General features: G+C 40.3%; 1 protein-coding gene across 2 annotated transcripts in view; it reads right to left on the reverse strand.

The window, feature by feature from the left end:
* Positions 1-2,037: 2,037 nt before the first annotated feature.
* tenm3 (teneurin transmembrane protein 3) overlaps positions 2,038-18,588 on the reverse strand; it is a 233,324-nt gene continuing 216,773 nt past the window's right edge. For both annotated transcript variants that reach the window (XM_078267356.1, XM_078267346.1), the window contains 11 exons: positions 13,698-13,895; positions 13,233-13,292; positions 12,228-12,572; positions 9,742-9,986; positions 9,476-9,657; positions 8,164-8,366; positions 7,425-7,535; positions 7,174-7,316; positions 6,940-7,064; positions 5,597-5,727; positions 2,038-4,097 (listed from right to left, as the gene is read on the reverse strand). In XM_078267356.1, the coding sequence (XP_078123482.1) occupies positions 3,342-4,097; positions 5,597-5,727; positions 6,940-7,064; positions 7,174-7,316; positions 7,425-7,535; positions 8,164-8,366; positions 9,476-9,657; positions 9,742-9,986; positions 12,228-12,572; positions 13,233-13,292; positions 13,698-13,895 (2,499 nt within the window). In that variant the 3' untranslated portion in view covers positions 2,038-3,341. The remainder of the gene's footprint in view (positions 4,098-5,596; positions 5,728-6,939; positions 7,065-7,173; positions 7,317-7,424; positions 7,536-8,163; positions 8,367-9,475; positions 9,658-9,741; positions 9,987-12,227; positions 12,573-13,232; positions 13,293-13,697; positions 13,896-18,588) is intronic.

The following is an 18,588-nucleotide window of genomic DNA, read 5'->3' on the forward strand; positions in this document are numbered from 1 at the left end:
GTATGGTTTCAAGCTAAACGCTAAGCTAAACGCTAAGCTAAACGCTAAACTATACACTGACGCAAGTCATCCAGCAGAGTTTTACAGGCAGGTAAACACCGACCTTCTGGCACTGGTGCTGTTAGTCAGCATGTATGGCAGTCCACAGAGCTGGTTGAAAATCAGCAGACTTTCAATCAGCAGACCTAACTAGCAGAGATGTTCACAAGTAATTTTTTGGAAATCCAAGTCGAGTCTCAAGTCTTTGAGCTCGAGTCCAAGTCAAGCCTTAAAGGACAATTCCGACACTAAACGAACCTAGGGGTTATTAACAGATGTGTACCCACTCTGTCGCTCTCTGGGACATGTTTTCATGCTAATCGAATGAGTTTGGAGCTTGAAAGACGCTAGCGCGGACCGCTGATTAGCTTACAACGCTAGTATTCGGGGCACAGGGAACGTAAAAACAAATCGCTATTTATACCACTAAAAAGTCTCAAAATATCACCAAACTTCAACGGTAGCATAATGAGGGTCCCAACGTGTTAACCGAAGCATTGAGAACTTTGTAAGTGTACAGACAGTTTATTGAACGAAGTGCTGCGGGAGCTCCGTGAAAGGGCTACGAGAGAGAGAGAGAGCTACCGGTAGTCAATGCCGCAACACAGCCTCGTACTTCGGGAAACTAAAAATAACCGTATAAAATGAGTTTGTAGGAAAAAAGAAGAGGTTGAGGTCATTGTGAAGCTATGGCCACCGAACAGGAGTGTCTGTGTTGTGAGTGGGACCTGTTGTGTCGCGATGCCCAAGTTTGTCTGTGTTACTAACAGGCTGTAAAGCCCAACCTCATCATTCATTACATTTTTCAGTGCTCAAAGTTTGAGGGAAACATCTGTATTGCAAGTTATCACGTATGCTTTAATGGAGCTAGTTTAATATTGTTACATCCAGAACTTACATTGGGTCTCCAATTTAGGACATCGTATAGTCTAATCTTCTGCTACTTAACACATCCCTCTAGCCCTCGGACCTGGTGAAATATTAACCTAAGTCTGTCACATCATATGGATACAACTATAAAGATACAATGTGCCTGTTCCCAGCATTAGCACAACACTTTGCGATGTTAGCTTGTTACCTGTGACGATATATGCTAAATGTTACGTCTCTTTCACATTAGCGAGAGTGACTGACTTATCTGGGTGTGTTTTGAGATGCCTGATGAAGTTCGATGTTGTTGATCCGGCATCATTTATCTTGGTGCCACACACCTTGCACAAGCTGTTGGCTTATTACCACTGTTTACCAAGTTATTGAAAGCAAAACTAAAGACAAAAGGCACAACTACGGGAGGACTTGGTGTCGCCATCGTCAATGCATTTTTTGATATGTGAGTGCGCGCACATAGACATAGTGCAAGCGTTGCGTTGCACAGGGCAGGGGACATGCAACTCATCATACGTTTCCCCAACATATATGCGTCAATAAGACAGGGTGCAAGACAGGGCCCAATATCACAAAGCTGCATGGATGACTATGCTATGACACCATGTTCATTACTGCTAGCAACCTTTGAGAGTGGATAGAAAAATAAACACAGATGTACAGCACAGTGAGAAAACAATATTTTCAAGGATTTTTTTTATTTTTTTACCGTAGAAACACTGTACATAAATTACTTTCTCTGAGACTAATATTGATGTACGGATAAGTGGAATTTCTCAACCTTCAAAATAAAAAAAGATCAACCCATAAAACATTGTCAACTCTCTGAAAAAAGATTGGTAGCATATGATGTTAACACTCTGTGTAAAGTTCCTGTTCTTTCCTTTAAATGATTAAAGATGCCTTCCCAACCTTGTAAACACACACATACACACAAAGAAAACTCCTGTATAAGAGTACAGAGACCCACAATCAATGAGAAAAACATCCACATCGATTTTTGATCTATTACTGTTACCCATTAAAGTCACTGATGGCGATGCACTGTCCCTTTAAGGAGAGACGAGCAAAAAACAAGGCGAGAAGCAACGATTAGTTACTACTCACAGCAACCCTGCCCCCCCCCCCCCCCCCCCAAAGCCATGACAACATGTTTCTATTGCAAGCAATACTACTACCTTTGACCGATAAAAGCGCAAGGTCTATGCATTATGAGGCTGAGTCACATTTCAGGACTCCTGACCAGTGTTTTACAGGACCGGTGAGCCCACTCGGTCAATAAAGAATCAGAAACAGCCGTGGCACCATGGTTGCCCTGTTTCCTCACAGACCGCTGTTGATTGTAGTCTGAAACTGTACAATTTTTATAGACCTTGTAAAAGGACAGGGGATGAGAAGGAGTGGTTTCAGAACTGACCAAACAGATAATAGATAAGAAGGAAACAAAAAACACAACTCAAAGTTTTTAGTTCAGATCATGGTCCATTCCGGTGGTGGTGGCGTAGTAATAGTAGTAATAGTGGTATAGGTAATAGTATGTAAACGGTTTTTTTTGTTCATTTTTTTTATATCCCCTTTTTGTCTGAAGCAAATGCAAGTTTATATATAAAAACAAAACAAAAAATCCAAACAGAAAATTAGTCTTTTTTTTTTTTCCCCTCCTTCGTACAAATTGTAGTCCTTTTTTTTGTGCCTGTCTCTCTTAGAGAGCGTCCACAACAGTTCCAGTTCCTTCAGCCATGGAAACAATAGATCCTACAGACATGGCTCATCAAGGCCTATAACCCGGAGCGATGGGTCACACCCGGACCCACACAGACATGATACCGGCATCATCTGTGAGGGATCCACAGACATTTGTTATGTTGACTGCTCTGACAGTTTACAACTGTCTAAATGCTTGGGGGGTCATTTAGTTGTGATGGCTGCTGAAATGCTCAGTTGGCTACTTCAACAAGTCTTTACATCCCACTGTTTCACAGCTAGATAGCACACAATTATAGCACTCAGGTTAGCCCCCGCCTACCAGAGAGAGAGGGAGGGGCATGCGTGCAGGCTGTTTAAAGGCAGACGACAGGGCGAAAGAAATAAAGAAAGAAAATATAGATAGAAAAAGAAATAGAGAGAGAAGGCATTGGTCAAACTACTGAACCTTCTTGCAGGCTCATGAAGACTGTTTTAAACCATCACAACTGTAGTTTCATAATGTTTCGGGTCATTTGCGTTTAAGTGACTGTTCACTACAAATCCTACTTCACCATCCTCAGAATAAAACTAAATTTGCAAACATGGGGTCTCTTCAGTGGCTACTTTTGAGTCTCAAGACAGTCTGTGACATCCATTTTGTGTTAAAACTGAACTTTTTGTTAGTCTTTGACAGTCACAGGGGGTAGAAATTACATGTCGTTGATGCCGTGTTACCTCCTCCCTATCTCACTCTGCCGTAGGAACTGCATGTTGTTAGCGCTGTCGGCTAGCTCGGGGTACTGCTCTATGGACAAGACGTAGTAGCCATCGAAACCCAAAACCTTCCCGCTGCTCAGCAGCTGCCTTTTCTCTCCCTCCGTCCACAGCCGAACTCCTTCCTCCCCGTCTCTCACCCGCTGCTGTTCGCGGGCCCAGGCGCTCGCCAGCGCCCTTTGCCTTGCGTGCTCCAGGATTCGCGCTTTCTCCTCGTCCAGCGTCGTCCCGTAACGCACGTGAAGTGCCAGAGTGCCGTACTGCAGCTCCACGTCAGCAAAGCGCCGCGTTCTCCCGTTCATCACCGTGGTAGACTGGGACACGGTGACATTCACACCGTTTTCCAGTGATTTTCTGCCTGAAGTGAGCCGCAGCGCGCTCAGGTCGTTCTCAGGCAGGCTGGTCTTGATGAAGTAGTGCGTGTCTCGTCCCTCCACTGTATAATGTAGGTCTTCTAGGTAAAAGGCGTTGTTTAAGACTGCAGCCACTTTGATGCAGTCCTCATTGGCTATGTTGAGAGCGTTGGTCACCACGCGGCCTTGGATTACGGCGAGCATCACTCCCTTGCCAATCAGAGACTTGGCGGTGGCGAACCACAGCCAGGGCTTGCTGTGGTCTGAATGTCGCCGGCTGAGCTGGATTTCTGGCATACGCTCAAAGGACAGGAAGGCCCGAGACTGACGAGTCACCTCCTGCTGGACACCTGAGATAGACTGTGGACAAGAGGAAGAGGAAGTCATGCCTGTGCCTGTTTAAGACATTGTTAACATATAATAAGTACATTATGCAAACACTGCTTTTAAAGAACACTGCATACAGAAAATAAGGAACAATGTATGGGTTGGTTACTTCATCTGTCCTCAAGCTCATATCTCACACAGATCATTTGGCATTAGGACTGAATTTGCAGCCTGTTCAGACCAGCGGTGTGTGTGTGTACATGTGTGAGCTTGGCCGATCAACATCCTTGTAAAGCACAAACAATGTTGTCAATGCTTGAGTTCATGTGTAGAGCCCCTGGTGATACTTGGAGCAAGTTTCATGTTGTGTCGAGCCTTCTTAGTGTTTTAAAAATAGCTATTTTGAGGCTAGCATAAAAGTGTCCCTAGCACTCCCATTCAAAAGGCCATTTGACCGAAAAACGAGAATACGGTAAATCTTAAAAGTGACGCTTCCATCCTAAATATGCTTTTAAACGAAAGTTTGACTCAGGTACATTCACAAAAAGACACTAGCTTGCATTTTGGCGAGAGTTACGCTTTAAGTCATCTGATTTTTTCAACCACAGGGGCGATTTTAGCCCTTTTTTAAACTTGATCCCAGCACCCCTAAAAAATAATTGCTAAAAGAAAAGTCTGTGTTAATCTTTTGTGGGTGTTCTGCTCTCGGAATATCACAACACCGTGAAACTAAACCCAGAATCTAGATGCCTAGATCATTCAGAAAAAATTCTGAGCCATTTTCAGATAATAGTGCTTATAGATCCTTTTTCAGTACACCAAAACGCCAAGCAAGTACAATAATCCTCATATCAAGACAATTTGGTAACATCTTTATAAGAATAGGTGCTTATGGAAATACTAACGTCACTATGTCACAGGGAAAGGAGACAGAAAGAACTGAGGAACAGGGAGACCAGGAACAGTCAGGTGTAGAGTCTCAGGGAGACCAGGGACAGTCAGGTGTAGAGTCTCAGGTAAGTGTGTTGAGCTCAGTTCATATTTTTGGAGGTGTGTGTCTGTCAGGGTGAGCAGATGAGCTTTACCAGTGGCTCACTAATTTACATTATGATCAGCTAATTTAACAAGTGTACAAAAGCATTGTATTTCTTTTATATGGGGACATTTTTTGAAAATAAGTCATTATGTTTTAAGGTATTTTTGTGGCTTGATTGTAAACAACTTAAAAATAAATACATGGTTTTATAGAAGAATATTTTGGTCAATTTAGTCAACTATTTCATTGAATCAAGAGAAACGCTGAAAAGAAGGATAATGGTACAGTCTCCATGCTACACTAATGATAGTATTAAGGCTTTCCTCTGTGTACACGTCTTCTACGAGTATAATTGTGGCTGTATTATTTGTATCCCCTGCAAAAATTGCTCTTCAGAAATTTTATGTTTATTGTCCCCCCTACTGTTAGATCAGATTTACGCCCATGGAATCGCCCCTGTTTAACAGTTCCATCTAATGGTATTTAGGATACATACAGGCAGGTCATCCCACAGCTGGCTCTTTTTCATCTCCAGTGACGGCTGCGTCAGGTCAAACTTGGGAATGGGGAATCCTGGGATTGCGTTGTGGAGATGGAAGCCAAATGTGACCAACCAGATGTTGATATCTAAGAGAAAGAGAGCAGTGGATGTGGAAAAGAGAAAAATATAAGAAGTTGTTTCAAGGCACGTTGATTTGCACTCAATAGAGGCACCAGCAGAACAGATATAAAAATAATAATAAATATAATGGCTTTGCATATTTATTATTTCTTCTTATAATTCTAGACAAACCAATGTTGTTCCCTTTACAAACATTAAATGTCTCACATTGCCGCAGCTCATTACTATAAAAAAGTAATGTTGCAGCTTCCAATTACTACAGCCCAAAATCCATCTGAACCAAACAATAATGCTGGATCATTTCATCAAGTGTACTTACTTTCCACCTAGCAGATGGAAAAATATTTTCACCTTACTTTTCATTTTCACTAAATTTAGCTTACAGATAGTGTTGGGTGATGCAGCAAAAGCATAACTACCAACTATTACTTATTACTACCAATAATTCTGGAAAGAAACCCCCCCACTCCACTATTCAGGCTGATGAAATAAAACATAACAATATAGTTTCACTATATGTTGCAGTAATTAAGTAATGTGACAGAATACATGGGGGAATTACTGGAATTGTTGGGGTTTTGTAAATGCAAAAAAGACCAAGTACATGGTATTCTCAACCTCAACCAGTAACTCTGACTTTCCGGCCATTAAAACTCTAAATATAACTCTTGCTTAGTCATACAAATACTTAAGAATCTGGCTGGACAGCAGACTGTCATTCAAGATTCATATTGCTTAAAACCATTGTGCAGTCATCCTTCATTTCTATCTTTATAGAGTGTGGTCTAGACCTACTCTATCTGTAAAGTGTCTCGAAATAACTCTTGTCATGATTTGATACTATAAATAAAATTGAATTGAACACTAGCATATTGTTAGAATTCCGTCATGATTTACCTAGCCTTTAAACATTGAACAATCCACAAATAAAAGAATCACTTTGTGTTTTAAAAAAACAGCTTGAAAAATACAAATATCTATGGTTATTCGGCTTAAAGACGTTTTTAGTTCCCAAATTTACATTTACTGTATTTATGTAACGTAAAAGTATTAACCACAGTGAATAGAAGTGGGCCCAGGATAGAACTTTGCAGAACATACAGCACTTGGTTTAGAACCATTGAAAACTTTTGCTTCAGTTTCTTCTGATGGACCATCTAGACCGAAAAAGTATCTACCTCTTTAGTGCTTTTATACTGTAAATATTTTCTTGTTACCTGTGACATATTCTTTGACCTGATGAATCTTGCTGATGGGGTTGTTGCCTCGGAACATGTAGAGGTTGAAGGGCTGGGGGTCTTTACCAACATGTGTCCATGTGCTGATGTCAGGAGTGGTCCACCTTCGTAAAAGAAAACACACTCTAGTCGGACGTGACAATAAAAAGCTGGAATGGCATCTTGTTGTAGAAAATAACCTCTCAAATGCATGGACTGGACATGAGTGAATACCTTCCAGCGGGGATGTCGTAGTCTCTGTCTCCAAAATGCAGCAGTCGTGTCAGAGGATCATACAGGCCTCCATGGAAACCAATTACCAGCACAAAGTCTGGGTTGGAATCAAAGTAAACCTCCCCATATGCCGTGTACTGTACCTACAGTACACACACAAACAGAGAGTCATGAGGATTTGAACAGATACACAAAATACAGTCAAGCACTTTCTTCCTTTGCAAGGAAAAAACACATTCACACATACATACCTGTTTAAGCAATAGTCCATTGTTGCTGAAGACAGCCAGTGGGGCGCCAGTGTTATCACATGCAATGTAAAACTCCTCTCCACTGCTGATCTCCATAGCAAACACATGGCCCTGTGCAACAATAAACATTACAATTATACACATTTATACACATAATAATAGTGATAATGATGAGTTTTATTTTTGCTGTGTTCTCCACACAATAAAAGGAGGGCTATAAATAATGACGACGTGACTATTATTATTAATGACTGTGGGTGTTGCTGCTGCTGATTCACTAACCATATTCACAGCAATAAAACAAGTTAATCTCTGGCTTTCACTGTGTTACAGGTTCCCTAACCTGTGAAGCATTTAAAGCAGCAAAAGTGTCGGTATTATTTTTACGTGAAAAAGTGGTGCTGCTGCACAGAAAACCATCACCTCCTCTCTAATTGAGATGCTGTGCATTCACCATGTTTTTCCTATGGTCACTGGAGAGAAACCTGCTCCACACAGACTATCATAAATCAAAGGTTGAGAGGAAAAAACCAAAAGTGACTCATAAATAATGAGTGGGAACTGTGTCCAGAGAAAGCTAGACTCCTCCACATGCAATGTTTTGCCTGTCTCTGGCAGGATACTGGAGAACATTTGAGTGCGGAAAATAAATAACATTTTACATTCTTGTCTTGTCAAATTGGACCACATTGACCATTTGATGTATGATATCACCATATTTAGAAAGCCTTTTAGCTACCTGCAGATCGTAGTAAAAGGACGTGATCTCGGAGCTGGAGTGATTGTAAACGTGGGTGATCCTGGTGGGGTAGTTCAGGTCAGCGTAGAAGAACTGCAGGTGTTGGCCCAGACTGTTTCTAGATGCCACACGCCGACCCAAACCATCGTAACGGTACTGGATGGTCCAGCTGGCCGCTTTACTGTAGACACGAACTAAAAGACCTGGATTACAGATGATAAAAAGGAAGAACAGGGATGTGGAGAATGGCAAGACAGTTAGATGTTGCTGTTGAAAGCTACTACGTGCGGAATTTAAAAATTGCAGACTTTGGTTGTCCCCAATAGTAGTATACACTTCAGTGGTAAAATGTTGACAGTTTAGAATAAAAACCCGGTTTATGGCTTTGTCATACCAGCATTCAAAACGGCAAAAGTGAATGAATTGATATTGAATCACTGCGATCACAGGCCAAGTAAATCCACTCAAGTCTTTTGTGTCAAGTTAAACTTAAGTGAACTTTGACACGAGGTTGTGCTATTGACCAATAACAAGCTGTCTTGACAGTTCTGACCTTAAAGTAAACGGAGAGCACAAAATGGAGGAGGCTATTGTGCTTCTTAGCTGCACACAGCTGGATGGATGGATGAGGGTTAAATTAAAGGGTTAAATTAAAGTGCATGGTGCTGTGGCACCATGCACTTTAATTTGGACAAGACAAGGCAAGCATGCTTGGTTCTTTTGGGGAATGATTGTACAAGATGTACAAAGAATGTGTTTACGGAATTAACTCTCTAACTGGGATGTTGTAGGACCGATTGTGGGATTGCTGTGGACAAAGTACACACAGAGATACGCTGGTAAGAGTGAATTATGTTTTACCATGTATCCAGCTAATTTAAATAGCTCATAATATTGTGTGAACAGTTAGTTTCTTTTAATATTGTATCTGACGTTTTCTTTCGCGCGGTGCAAATGTTCCACCAAAACAAGATCCTTCTTGAGACTATTCTGCAGAGCCACCATCGCTGCGTCCAGAGCTTAGTTTGACGTTTCTGGTTGTTTAAAATTTTTTCCCAGAATGTAGCTGTGGTGTAGCCAGACCTTCGTCCACAGCGCTGTGGTGATAGGTCTGGCCATGCGAGACTACCATAATTGTAACTGACTAGCGCTAGCATGTTCCCAGCCGCTAGTAGTTCACTATGTCACCAAGCTTCTAGCACGGTCCAATTAATTAGGACACACGGATGATCTTCGCTGTGTCACTTCCTGGTGTGACTGGGCTACACTGGTACACTTCACTATGTTGGGCCACCAAAATAATAATTCCCACCTTTGGAGTTGTATTCAAATATCTCGGCTCCTCTCTGTCTCAGGAATCCGTCTTCATCCAGCCTGTACTGAATATCTCCCAGACGAGTGATTCTGTCCCTCAGATCGTAGCGTAGAGGGGTTAACCGACCACTGTTGCCAGGGTTCAGCAAATGCAGGTTCCCATTCAGGTCATAATTATACCTGGCAAGCCAGAAAGTTATACTATTAATATTTGGCATCATCAAATGATGGGTCTTTTTTTTCAGTTTAATGTTACGATCCTACCTCCACATCATCTTCTCATTGAGGGAGACCGTCTGCAGCTGCCCATCAACGTCATACTCGTAACCATATTTGGTCGTGTTGGCGAATGGTCCAATCTTTATCTCCCGCTTGGTGACTCGGCCCATGTTGTCGTACTGAATGGTGATCCAGTACATCAGAGACCTGAAGATCTCGTACTGGATCTCCTTGATGCGACCGTGCTGGTCGAAGTGTTTGGTGTAGGTCATCACTGCTGTGGAGATGATCTAAGACAGGGGAAGAAAAGTTCAGAAACCAACAGTTTTCTTCCTCCACTGACAAACAGCTGGAGACCAGCATGAACGACCAGACAGGACATGGGCATTAACATTAAACAAGTGCCATTCAGGGAGGTTTTTTTGCCCTGCTTTGTAGACACAAACACATTAAAGAGACCAGTTGTATTTTAGGAATCCAAGTATATAGCTCAGGGCCTGTTTATCAAGACTCTCAGAATCACTTCTAAGAAACAGATTGAAAGTTAAACTTGGACCTAAAACAGTTATTTGAGATTTCTCAGGGTTTCTACAGGTTTCACCAAGTCAAATTTAAGACATTTAAGACATTTTAAGACCTTTTCTAAGACCATGATGACTAAAATGTAAGACCTATATCACAACATCAACAACAAAGTCAGATCTCTGAGTCTAGAAACATTGTCTGACACAATTACCCATTTTCCTCATTGGCATTATAAGACGATTGGCTACAAAATAAGTTGTATGTTCTTCTCATTTGTAGTCGTAATACAGCAAAGTTATGTTTGGACTAGCGTCAGAAAGAACTACAACACCACAGAATAAAAAAAAAAAAATCTAAAGCGCTGCGGGAACATTTCAGTGAGCATTAGAGGTAGCGTTACATTGACGTAGGAAAATTAAGACCTGTTTAAAATGATTTAAGACCATAACCCAATACTTCAGCGAATGTAAGACTTTTTAAGGCCTAAAGTTTTGATTTAGAAAATTTAGACTTTTTTAGACTTTTTAAAGTGGCCATATTATGCTCATTTTCAGGTTCATAAATGTATTTTGAGGTTGTACCAGAATAGGTTTACATGGTTTAATTTTCAAAAACACCATATTTTTGTTCACCCTGTGTGTTGAGCTACAGAGTGAGACCTCTCAACTGTAACATCTCTGTTGTCAGTCGCACATGCCCAGTAGCTAGGTAAGGATTACATGAGCTAGCTAGCTAGTTTCTCCAACTTCGGCCTGTACGAGGCAGGATTAGCCGGGAGACTTCTTCTAAATGAGGGCGCACTTCCAACTTTGTGTGGAATACCTGCAGAACAGGTACATGTAAGTAGTTCTATACAATTTATTTTGTAGATTAGGGTGAATTCGTGTGTGTTGGAGCAGTGTTTTGCCATTGAGAACGAGCTAGCATGCTAATGGTTAGCCCCCTAGCACCCTTGTTTCGGCTAGTGACGTAGAAAGCTGTGCAGCTTTTCTCACTCAAAACAGCATGGATGTTTTTTTTTCAAAGTTTGTATGTGTGTGAAAGCACCAGAGACACAAAATAACACCCCAAATCCCAGAAAAAGTATTTTTTTCATAATATGGGCACTTTAAAACCCACGGAGTTGTCATTTAAGAAATGTTTGGTTTGCGTGGTCCACCAACAGCCTGTTAACGCTGTGCCAGTAAAGCTGCTTAATTAACCACTATCTGCGGAGGGAGATTACCTGCTGCTACTTCAAACTTGGTGTAATACAATAAAGATTTACATTTTTAGCTTTTTTTGCTTGTATGTTATGGATAACATGGAAGAAGTCACCATTACTTTTTTCTTCTTCCCGTCTTTCAAGTGTTCTCATTCCAATACAAACATTTACACGTGCATTTGATTTATCGAGGTCTATTCACACGGGACTAGTATAGCCTGGGGCCCTCTAGTAATTTCTAATAATTAGGGTGGTCATCTGTGATCTTAATCCCGTGAGAATTTGCCATGTCAAGTAAAAAATCTGCCGCAAATTTCTAAATCCCTAGTCCCGTGCAAATTGAACATGTTTTTTTTGCAGCGTGAACAATCTGAATAAAAACAATAGGTATGATTCTGTCATATCATCAGTAATGTAGAATTGTTCTGATATGATGTTCTAGCCATTTCTCCTACCCCACTGTGCAGCTGTGAAAAATCTCAGTTTGGAAGGACTGGGGAGGGTGAAACAGTAAAGTCACACAATTAAGATTTTTTATTGGGATGTCACTAGCTACAGGCCAATCAGGAGGTGGAGGGCTGTGGGTGATGCCAAAGTACACACACCTAACAATAGATCATTTATTCACTTTAATGTTCCGACTGAGTGTCAGATTTGTCACTGTCTGTCCCTTAAAATGCCTGATTAAATCAAAGTATCACCTCTAACTTCAACGACTGATGCACCTTATCAAGATTTAGGAGGTACGTTTTCTTACTTAACCATCATTTAAGGACAATCAATGCAGCCAATCCTGTCTTACCTGATTGATATCATAATAGATGACTCCAAATTTCCCAAACTGCTCCACCTTCCCAGATATATCATCAAACTGATAAAGATCGATTGGCAGCGGTGTCTCGTTGATGACAGCCTGCATGCTGGTGACTCTGAAGCTGTTGTCGTAGGTGTAGTCAAAGCGTGCATTCACCATCCCGTCCTCGCTGAAGCGGAATATCTGCCGGTCAACCAGCGGGCCGATCTGGCGATACCGGATTGAGCAGATGAAGCCTTCGCTCTGCAGGTTGACCGTCTTAAGCACACCAGCCGTCTCATCATACGTGAAACTGACCCGTGTTGAGTCATAGAGGATCTCTGCCAGCTTGTTCTGATCAGACAATTAAAACAGAGCAGTATGTGTTTACAATATTGGACTTTGTAGAACATTCTATCCCATTCATCCTGGATCAGTGTCACCATCAGTTAACTTTAATGACTGCCATCAACTAACTTGAGTGGTCTATTCAAGCTGTCAAAGTGCCTGTTTGTCTCTTCTGCAGCTGCTGCAGCTGCTGCTCATGCATATCACGCCTCACCACTCTCCTAGAGTCCACCTGACTGTGTTTCTTCACGAATCGGGCTGTATCTATCTCTCCCTGCCAGGACTTATGAGACACGAAAAAACTTGAGTCTTGGTGCAAAAATACATCTTCTTTCCATTTATTCCCTATATTATATCTGATTATCCTGTTCAGCATCTTAGGGAAAAGTTGCATTAAAATATGCAACTATTCATATGTGGGTTGACTTAACAGAAATGTAGAAATTCTTTCTATAAATATTAAATTTGTACTTACATAATTTAAAACATATTTTAATAGTAATTTTCATTGCAAAGAAGGGATAGGATGACACGACTGTGATAACTGTTACAAATATAAAACATTGTATTTATTACTAATGAACTACAAATGTACTTAAATATAAACAAATATAAATATATATATTATTAATTATGTTAACTCCGTAAAAACAGAAAATCACATACCTGTCTGCGATATTTGTACAGTATACAGCGGCCAGTCCCTAGATGGGCAACTCTGAGGAGCTAGAGAGAGAGAGAGAGAGAGAGAGAGAAATGGAGAGAGCAAAAACACAATAGAGATGAGCCCTTCAGTTTTAATATCATTACAATGATGATCAGATGAATGGGTCACTGATCAGACTTGAACAATACTCATAACACTAAAGATTCATCATGACTGTGAGAATTGACCATGGTGGCACTTGAGATGCAAATGTTGGGCTGCCCTGTTTCACAAAACAATAGACTGTAGGCTACTGTAGAACTACGATCTCTGCTCAAATATAACTCAACACTTATAACTCAAGTGTGTGGTGTGAAAGCTGTTGAAAGCTGTAAAACAAGAGGAAAATAACTTAAAGAAGGGACAGTTCTATCAAGTGATATGAATGGCAGTTTTATCACACACACATGCACACACTCACACACCTGTCCATCTTCAGAGTAGTCCACAGTAACAGAGGCGTTGCTCTCTGGGGGGGTGTAGATGTTCCTGTAGTAGCCTATGGATCTGATGGTCTGCATAGTGTGCCGAGCCACGCTGGGCATGGTGACCGCTGACAGACGGTCCCCAGAGTCATAGTCAAAGATGTACTGGTGCTGGCTGTGCAGCAGCAAGACCATGGACTGTTAGAGAGAGGGCAGAACATGCCATCAGAGCAGTAAAAGACACGAGTAGAAGCACAATGAGACACTTCATTTACACAATGTTGGTGAACATCCTATATAAATATCCATATATATATATATATATACATATATATATATATATATATATATAGTAAAAAAAAAATAATATACATGATGATTGGGGGCACTATAGTGCTAGGCAAATACAGTATGTAGCATAAATGAGTACACCCATGCTAAATTTGACTAAAAAGAGGAATAAAAAAAAATCATCTTTTGGAAATTGATCTTAATGCCTTAATTAAAAAAATGAGGAAAAATCCAACCTTTAAGGACACCAATTTCCTTGTGAATGAATAATGTATCATGAATAAATAAATGTTCTTCCTTAAAATACAGGGGGCATAAGTGAGTACACCCCTATGTTAAATTCCCATAGAGGCAGGCAGATTTTTATTTTTAAAGGCCAGTTATTTCATGGATCCAGGATACTATGTGTTGTGGTTATGGACATTTCTGTTGGGGTTGTTTATATTTATGTTGCCTGTTTTCATAATTCTGTCTGTTTCCTGTATATTCTGTATATTTCTGTTACCTATTGTGTAGATTTATCCTGTTTTGTGTATTCTGGATTGTGTATTATGTTCTGTTTCCTGTTTTATTTTGATAGTCTAGTTTTCTGTCTTGTCTAGTTTTACTTCCTGTGTTTTCCCACCTTTTTTTGATTACTCTGCCTCTCCGAATGTATCACCTGTCCCTTATTTGCTCATTACCTCTTATATATGTACTTATATACCTATTTAGCCTCTGTGTTCCCTTTGTGTTGTGTCAGATAATTTTGTGTTTGTGTCGTTGCCCAGTTAGTTTGTGTGTGTTCGTGTGCTTTCCCCGTGTCAGTTCTGTATTTCCCTGGTTTTTGTAGTCCCTTTTTTTTTTTGGATACCTTACTTTTTGGAATTGGTTTTTTGCTTGCTTCCCCCAGGACTCCCTTGGTTCTTTTTTGTGTTTTGATTAATAAATCCTCAAGCTCAAACCTTCTCCTGCCTGCCTGCCTCTCCCTGCATTTGGGATTGCATTTTCCAGGTTCCCTACATCGTAACAACTATGCATCCTGATAAAGTTCCCTTTGCTTTTGGAATTAAAGTAGCCCCACATCATCACATACCCTTCACCATACCTAGAGATTGGCATTGGGGACTTTCCATAAAATCATCTCTCAATGCAAATCAAACCAGGCTAACCGACATAAAAACATGCCAATCTCTAGGTATGGTGTAGGGTATGTGATGATGTGTCTATTTTAATTACAAAGGCCAAGGGAACTTTATCAGGATGCATAGTATCCTGGATCCATGAAATAACTGGCCTTTATAAATAAAAATCTGCCTGCCTCTATGGGAATTTAACATAGGGGTGTACTTACTTTTGTTGCCAGCAGTTTAGACATTATTGGCTGTGTGTTGAGTTATTTTGAGGGGACAGCACGTCTACACTGTTATACAAGCTGTACACTTTATACTTTACATTGTAGCAAAGTGTAATTTCCTCAGTGTTGTCCCATTAAAGATATAATGAAATATTTACAAAAATGTGAGTAAGATTGAACGTTCATGTATGTGTTTCTTCAGCCCAGTATCCTAGAGTCATGTTCTATTAAGGTTTGATGCCAATGCAGGACGTAGTGCAAGTTCATGCAGCAAAGTGGAAAGAAAGGATGTGGAGTTTAGGGCGGTGTAGCACATCAGACTTTTATTTATATATATATATATATATATATATAGGCAGTCTCATTGAGATTAAGATCTGTTTTCCAAGAGAGACCCGCGAGCAAGAAAGATTCACAACATAATCAACAACACAGAAACAACACAATTACCCCAAAAAGAACGAATTAAAAAAACTGTTAAAAAAATCGTAAAAAACATCAGATAATAAAGTTTTTAAATCCCCAAGGAGAATAAAGGACTCTTGTTTGAGGGAAGTTTGCAGTTTATTCCATTTAAAAGGTGCAGAAGTGAGGGATATAAGGATTGTGTGTACTATACATACTAGATTTAAAAGAAGAGATTTAAGGTAGTTTGGAAGATTCAACAGTATAAATGAATAACATGAAATGGATATTTTTTGTAGACTGTAACTCCTTGACTGTTATTCAAGTGATGATAGAGAACAATGATGTGTATGAAATTTGTCATTTGTGATAAAGCGTAATGCACTATAATACACAACTGAAGTGTTATTGGGCAGCATGAAAAAACAGAATATTACCATAGTAAAAGATAGAAATGAAGGATGACTGCACAATGGTTTTAAGGATGTAAGCAATATGAATCTTGAATGACAGTCTGCTGTCCAGCCAGATTCTTAAGTATTTGTATGACTAAGCAAGAGTTATATGGACGCCATTTAGAGTTTTAATGGCCGGAAAGTCAGAGTTACTGGTTGAGGTTGAGAATACAATGTACTTGGTCTTTTTTGCATTTAAAACTAGTCTGTGATTAAGGAGTGATAATTGAAAAAGCATCAAAGGCAGACTGAAGATGAGTCAGAGCATGGGCTAGGGTGGCATATAGAATTGAAAAAATGGACATTAAAGTATCGATTAGGAAGAATTATGTAATGTATGTTCAAACAGCAATGGACCAAGGACAGACGCCTGTGGCAACCCATTTCTGATGGTTAGATGGCTTGACTGAGTACCATCAGCAACATCAGTTTGAGGTCTCTCTGTAAGGTAAGAGTGGAACCAATTACAGTAAGCATGGCTTCATCAAGACCTATGAAGCCATGACTATAGACTATATACATTTACTGTATATGACATACTGTGGGGTTTTGCAAAATCATCCAATATTGACATTCTTCTCTGGCAATACAGTTGATCTATTAAGGAGGGTAGCTGCTTCAAAAAGCAGAGCATTTTTCACCAAATGATGTTGTATAATCAATTTCTATAAATGGTCAATTCCCTGAAGCAAGTGTGTCTGACTGGCTGTTATGAGGTCATCAACTGGCTTTTGAAAAAGTGACGTGTACTGGACTTGGTAGTTCAGCTTACTACATAATAGATTAGGCCGCGATAGGCACTGCACTGCCTTCCGTGTTGAAGATGCCCTGATCAGACCAGTTGCGTCTTTGGGTGGCTTGTGGCTCGGAGGTAGAGTGATCACCCCATAACCATGCTTAAATCCCAGGCTCAAAGTGTCCCTGATTTCTTAATCAGGGACACTTTGAACCCCAAGTTTCTCCCTAATAGCAATTAGCTGTCCACTGCTCCTACTTAGGATGGGTTAAACAGCATATGACATTTCACTACATTATACTGTGTGTATGTGACAATTAAGAATAAAGTTTGGTTTTTGTTATTCTTCCTGGGCAACCAACAGACATTATTTTGCTGTGGAGTTAAATGACATCAGGTATTTTTTGAGTTCAGTTCAGTCAAAAAATGCCACGCACTCAGCAACGCAAAAGTTGTGAGCAAAACGCTTCAATCTCATTGAAAACAAATACAAAAAGCAGCCCCAGGGTTACTATGTATTTGACTCAACCGGTTCCTGGTGATTGTGCTTTTGTGCGGTTGGTGAACTGGACCACAGGTGGGAATGTTTTTGAACAGTCTCACACAAAGAAAAGAAGGACAGTTATGAAACGATTTTGAAAAAGCAGCAAGTGGCAGCTACGGCCTGCACATTTTCAACCAACCTTCAGGAAAAAAAAGCCCAACATTTCTAAAAATAAGCAGACACAGCTTTCACACTAAAACATGATACAAGACCTGCTGGACATAGATCTATAACATCATTTTTCCTCAACTAGGATGCCCGGCGTTGAGGCCTTAGGTTTAGCACGCATAGCTCTTCTACAGGATAAGGGAAACTGGATTTCCTTTGTTGAATAATGGGACACCTATTTCCTCCAGTTGTCCAAAACAAAAGACAAAGCCATCACTTTCACAAATCCTCTGGGACCCTCCTGCACTGTAGTAGTGGATGATAATCTGAAATGTGAGGAGAATGCAGATCTAATCTATCAGAAGGGACAGCAGCAACTCTCTTTGTCTGGGAGATGTTTTAATGTGAAAAAAAAGCCATAAGCTCTCCTGGGTGTGCTCCTTGCCTCCGGCAGGCTGAAAAGATCACCTTGACCTCCAACTGAACCGGTCTGAGAGTGAGTCTGTTAAACTGGCTCATGAGGAAGTGATAGTGTGTTTTTTTTTGTGTGCATTTTTTTTTGGTGCACATTTGCTTTAAACTCTTTCACTGAATGAACTTAATGTATGATTGTGCATTAGTGTTTTATGTCTTTTATACACCATGCCATTGGGTTTGTGTTGCCAGGAAGATGACTAATTCTTGCAGTTTTGACTCATTTAGATTTTTCTGAAACTTATATCGCCCAAATATGTCGTCTTTGTTGGTTTCGACCTTTGTATTTATTTGACTGTTCTTTCTTGGGATTCAGCTGGAAATGATTACACTGCTTGCTGTAGTATCAGGGAAATACATGAGTATACCGCCCACTCAACTGCGCTCATGGTGTTCACCATAAATTACAGTATGTTGTATCCATATAGATGCAGTTATGATGTTGTTTGTGTGTCACTGTGCTCATGCACAGTGACATATATATATATTCAGTGATGAATACTGCTTTTTGACACTCTGTTTCCCAAAGAGGCTTCCAGGAA

This window comes from Sander vitreus, chromosome 2, assembly GCF_031162955.1.
Source record: "Sander vitreus isolate 19-12246 chromosome 2, sanVit1, whole genome shotgun sequence".
Lineage (NCBI taxonomy): Eukaryota > Metazoa > Chordata > Actinopteri > Perciformes > Percidae > Sander > Sander vitreus.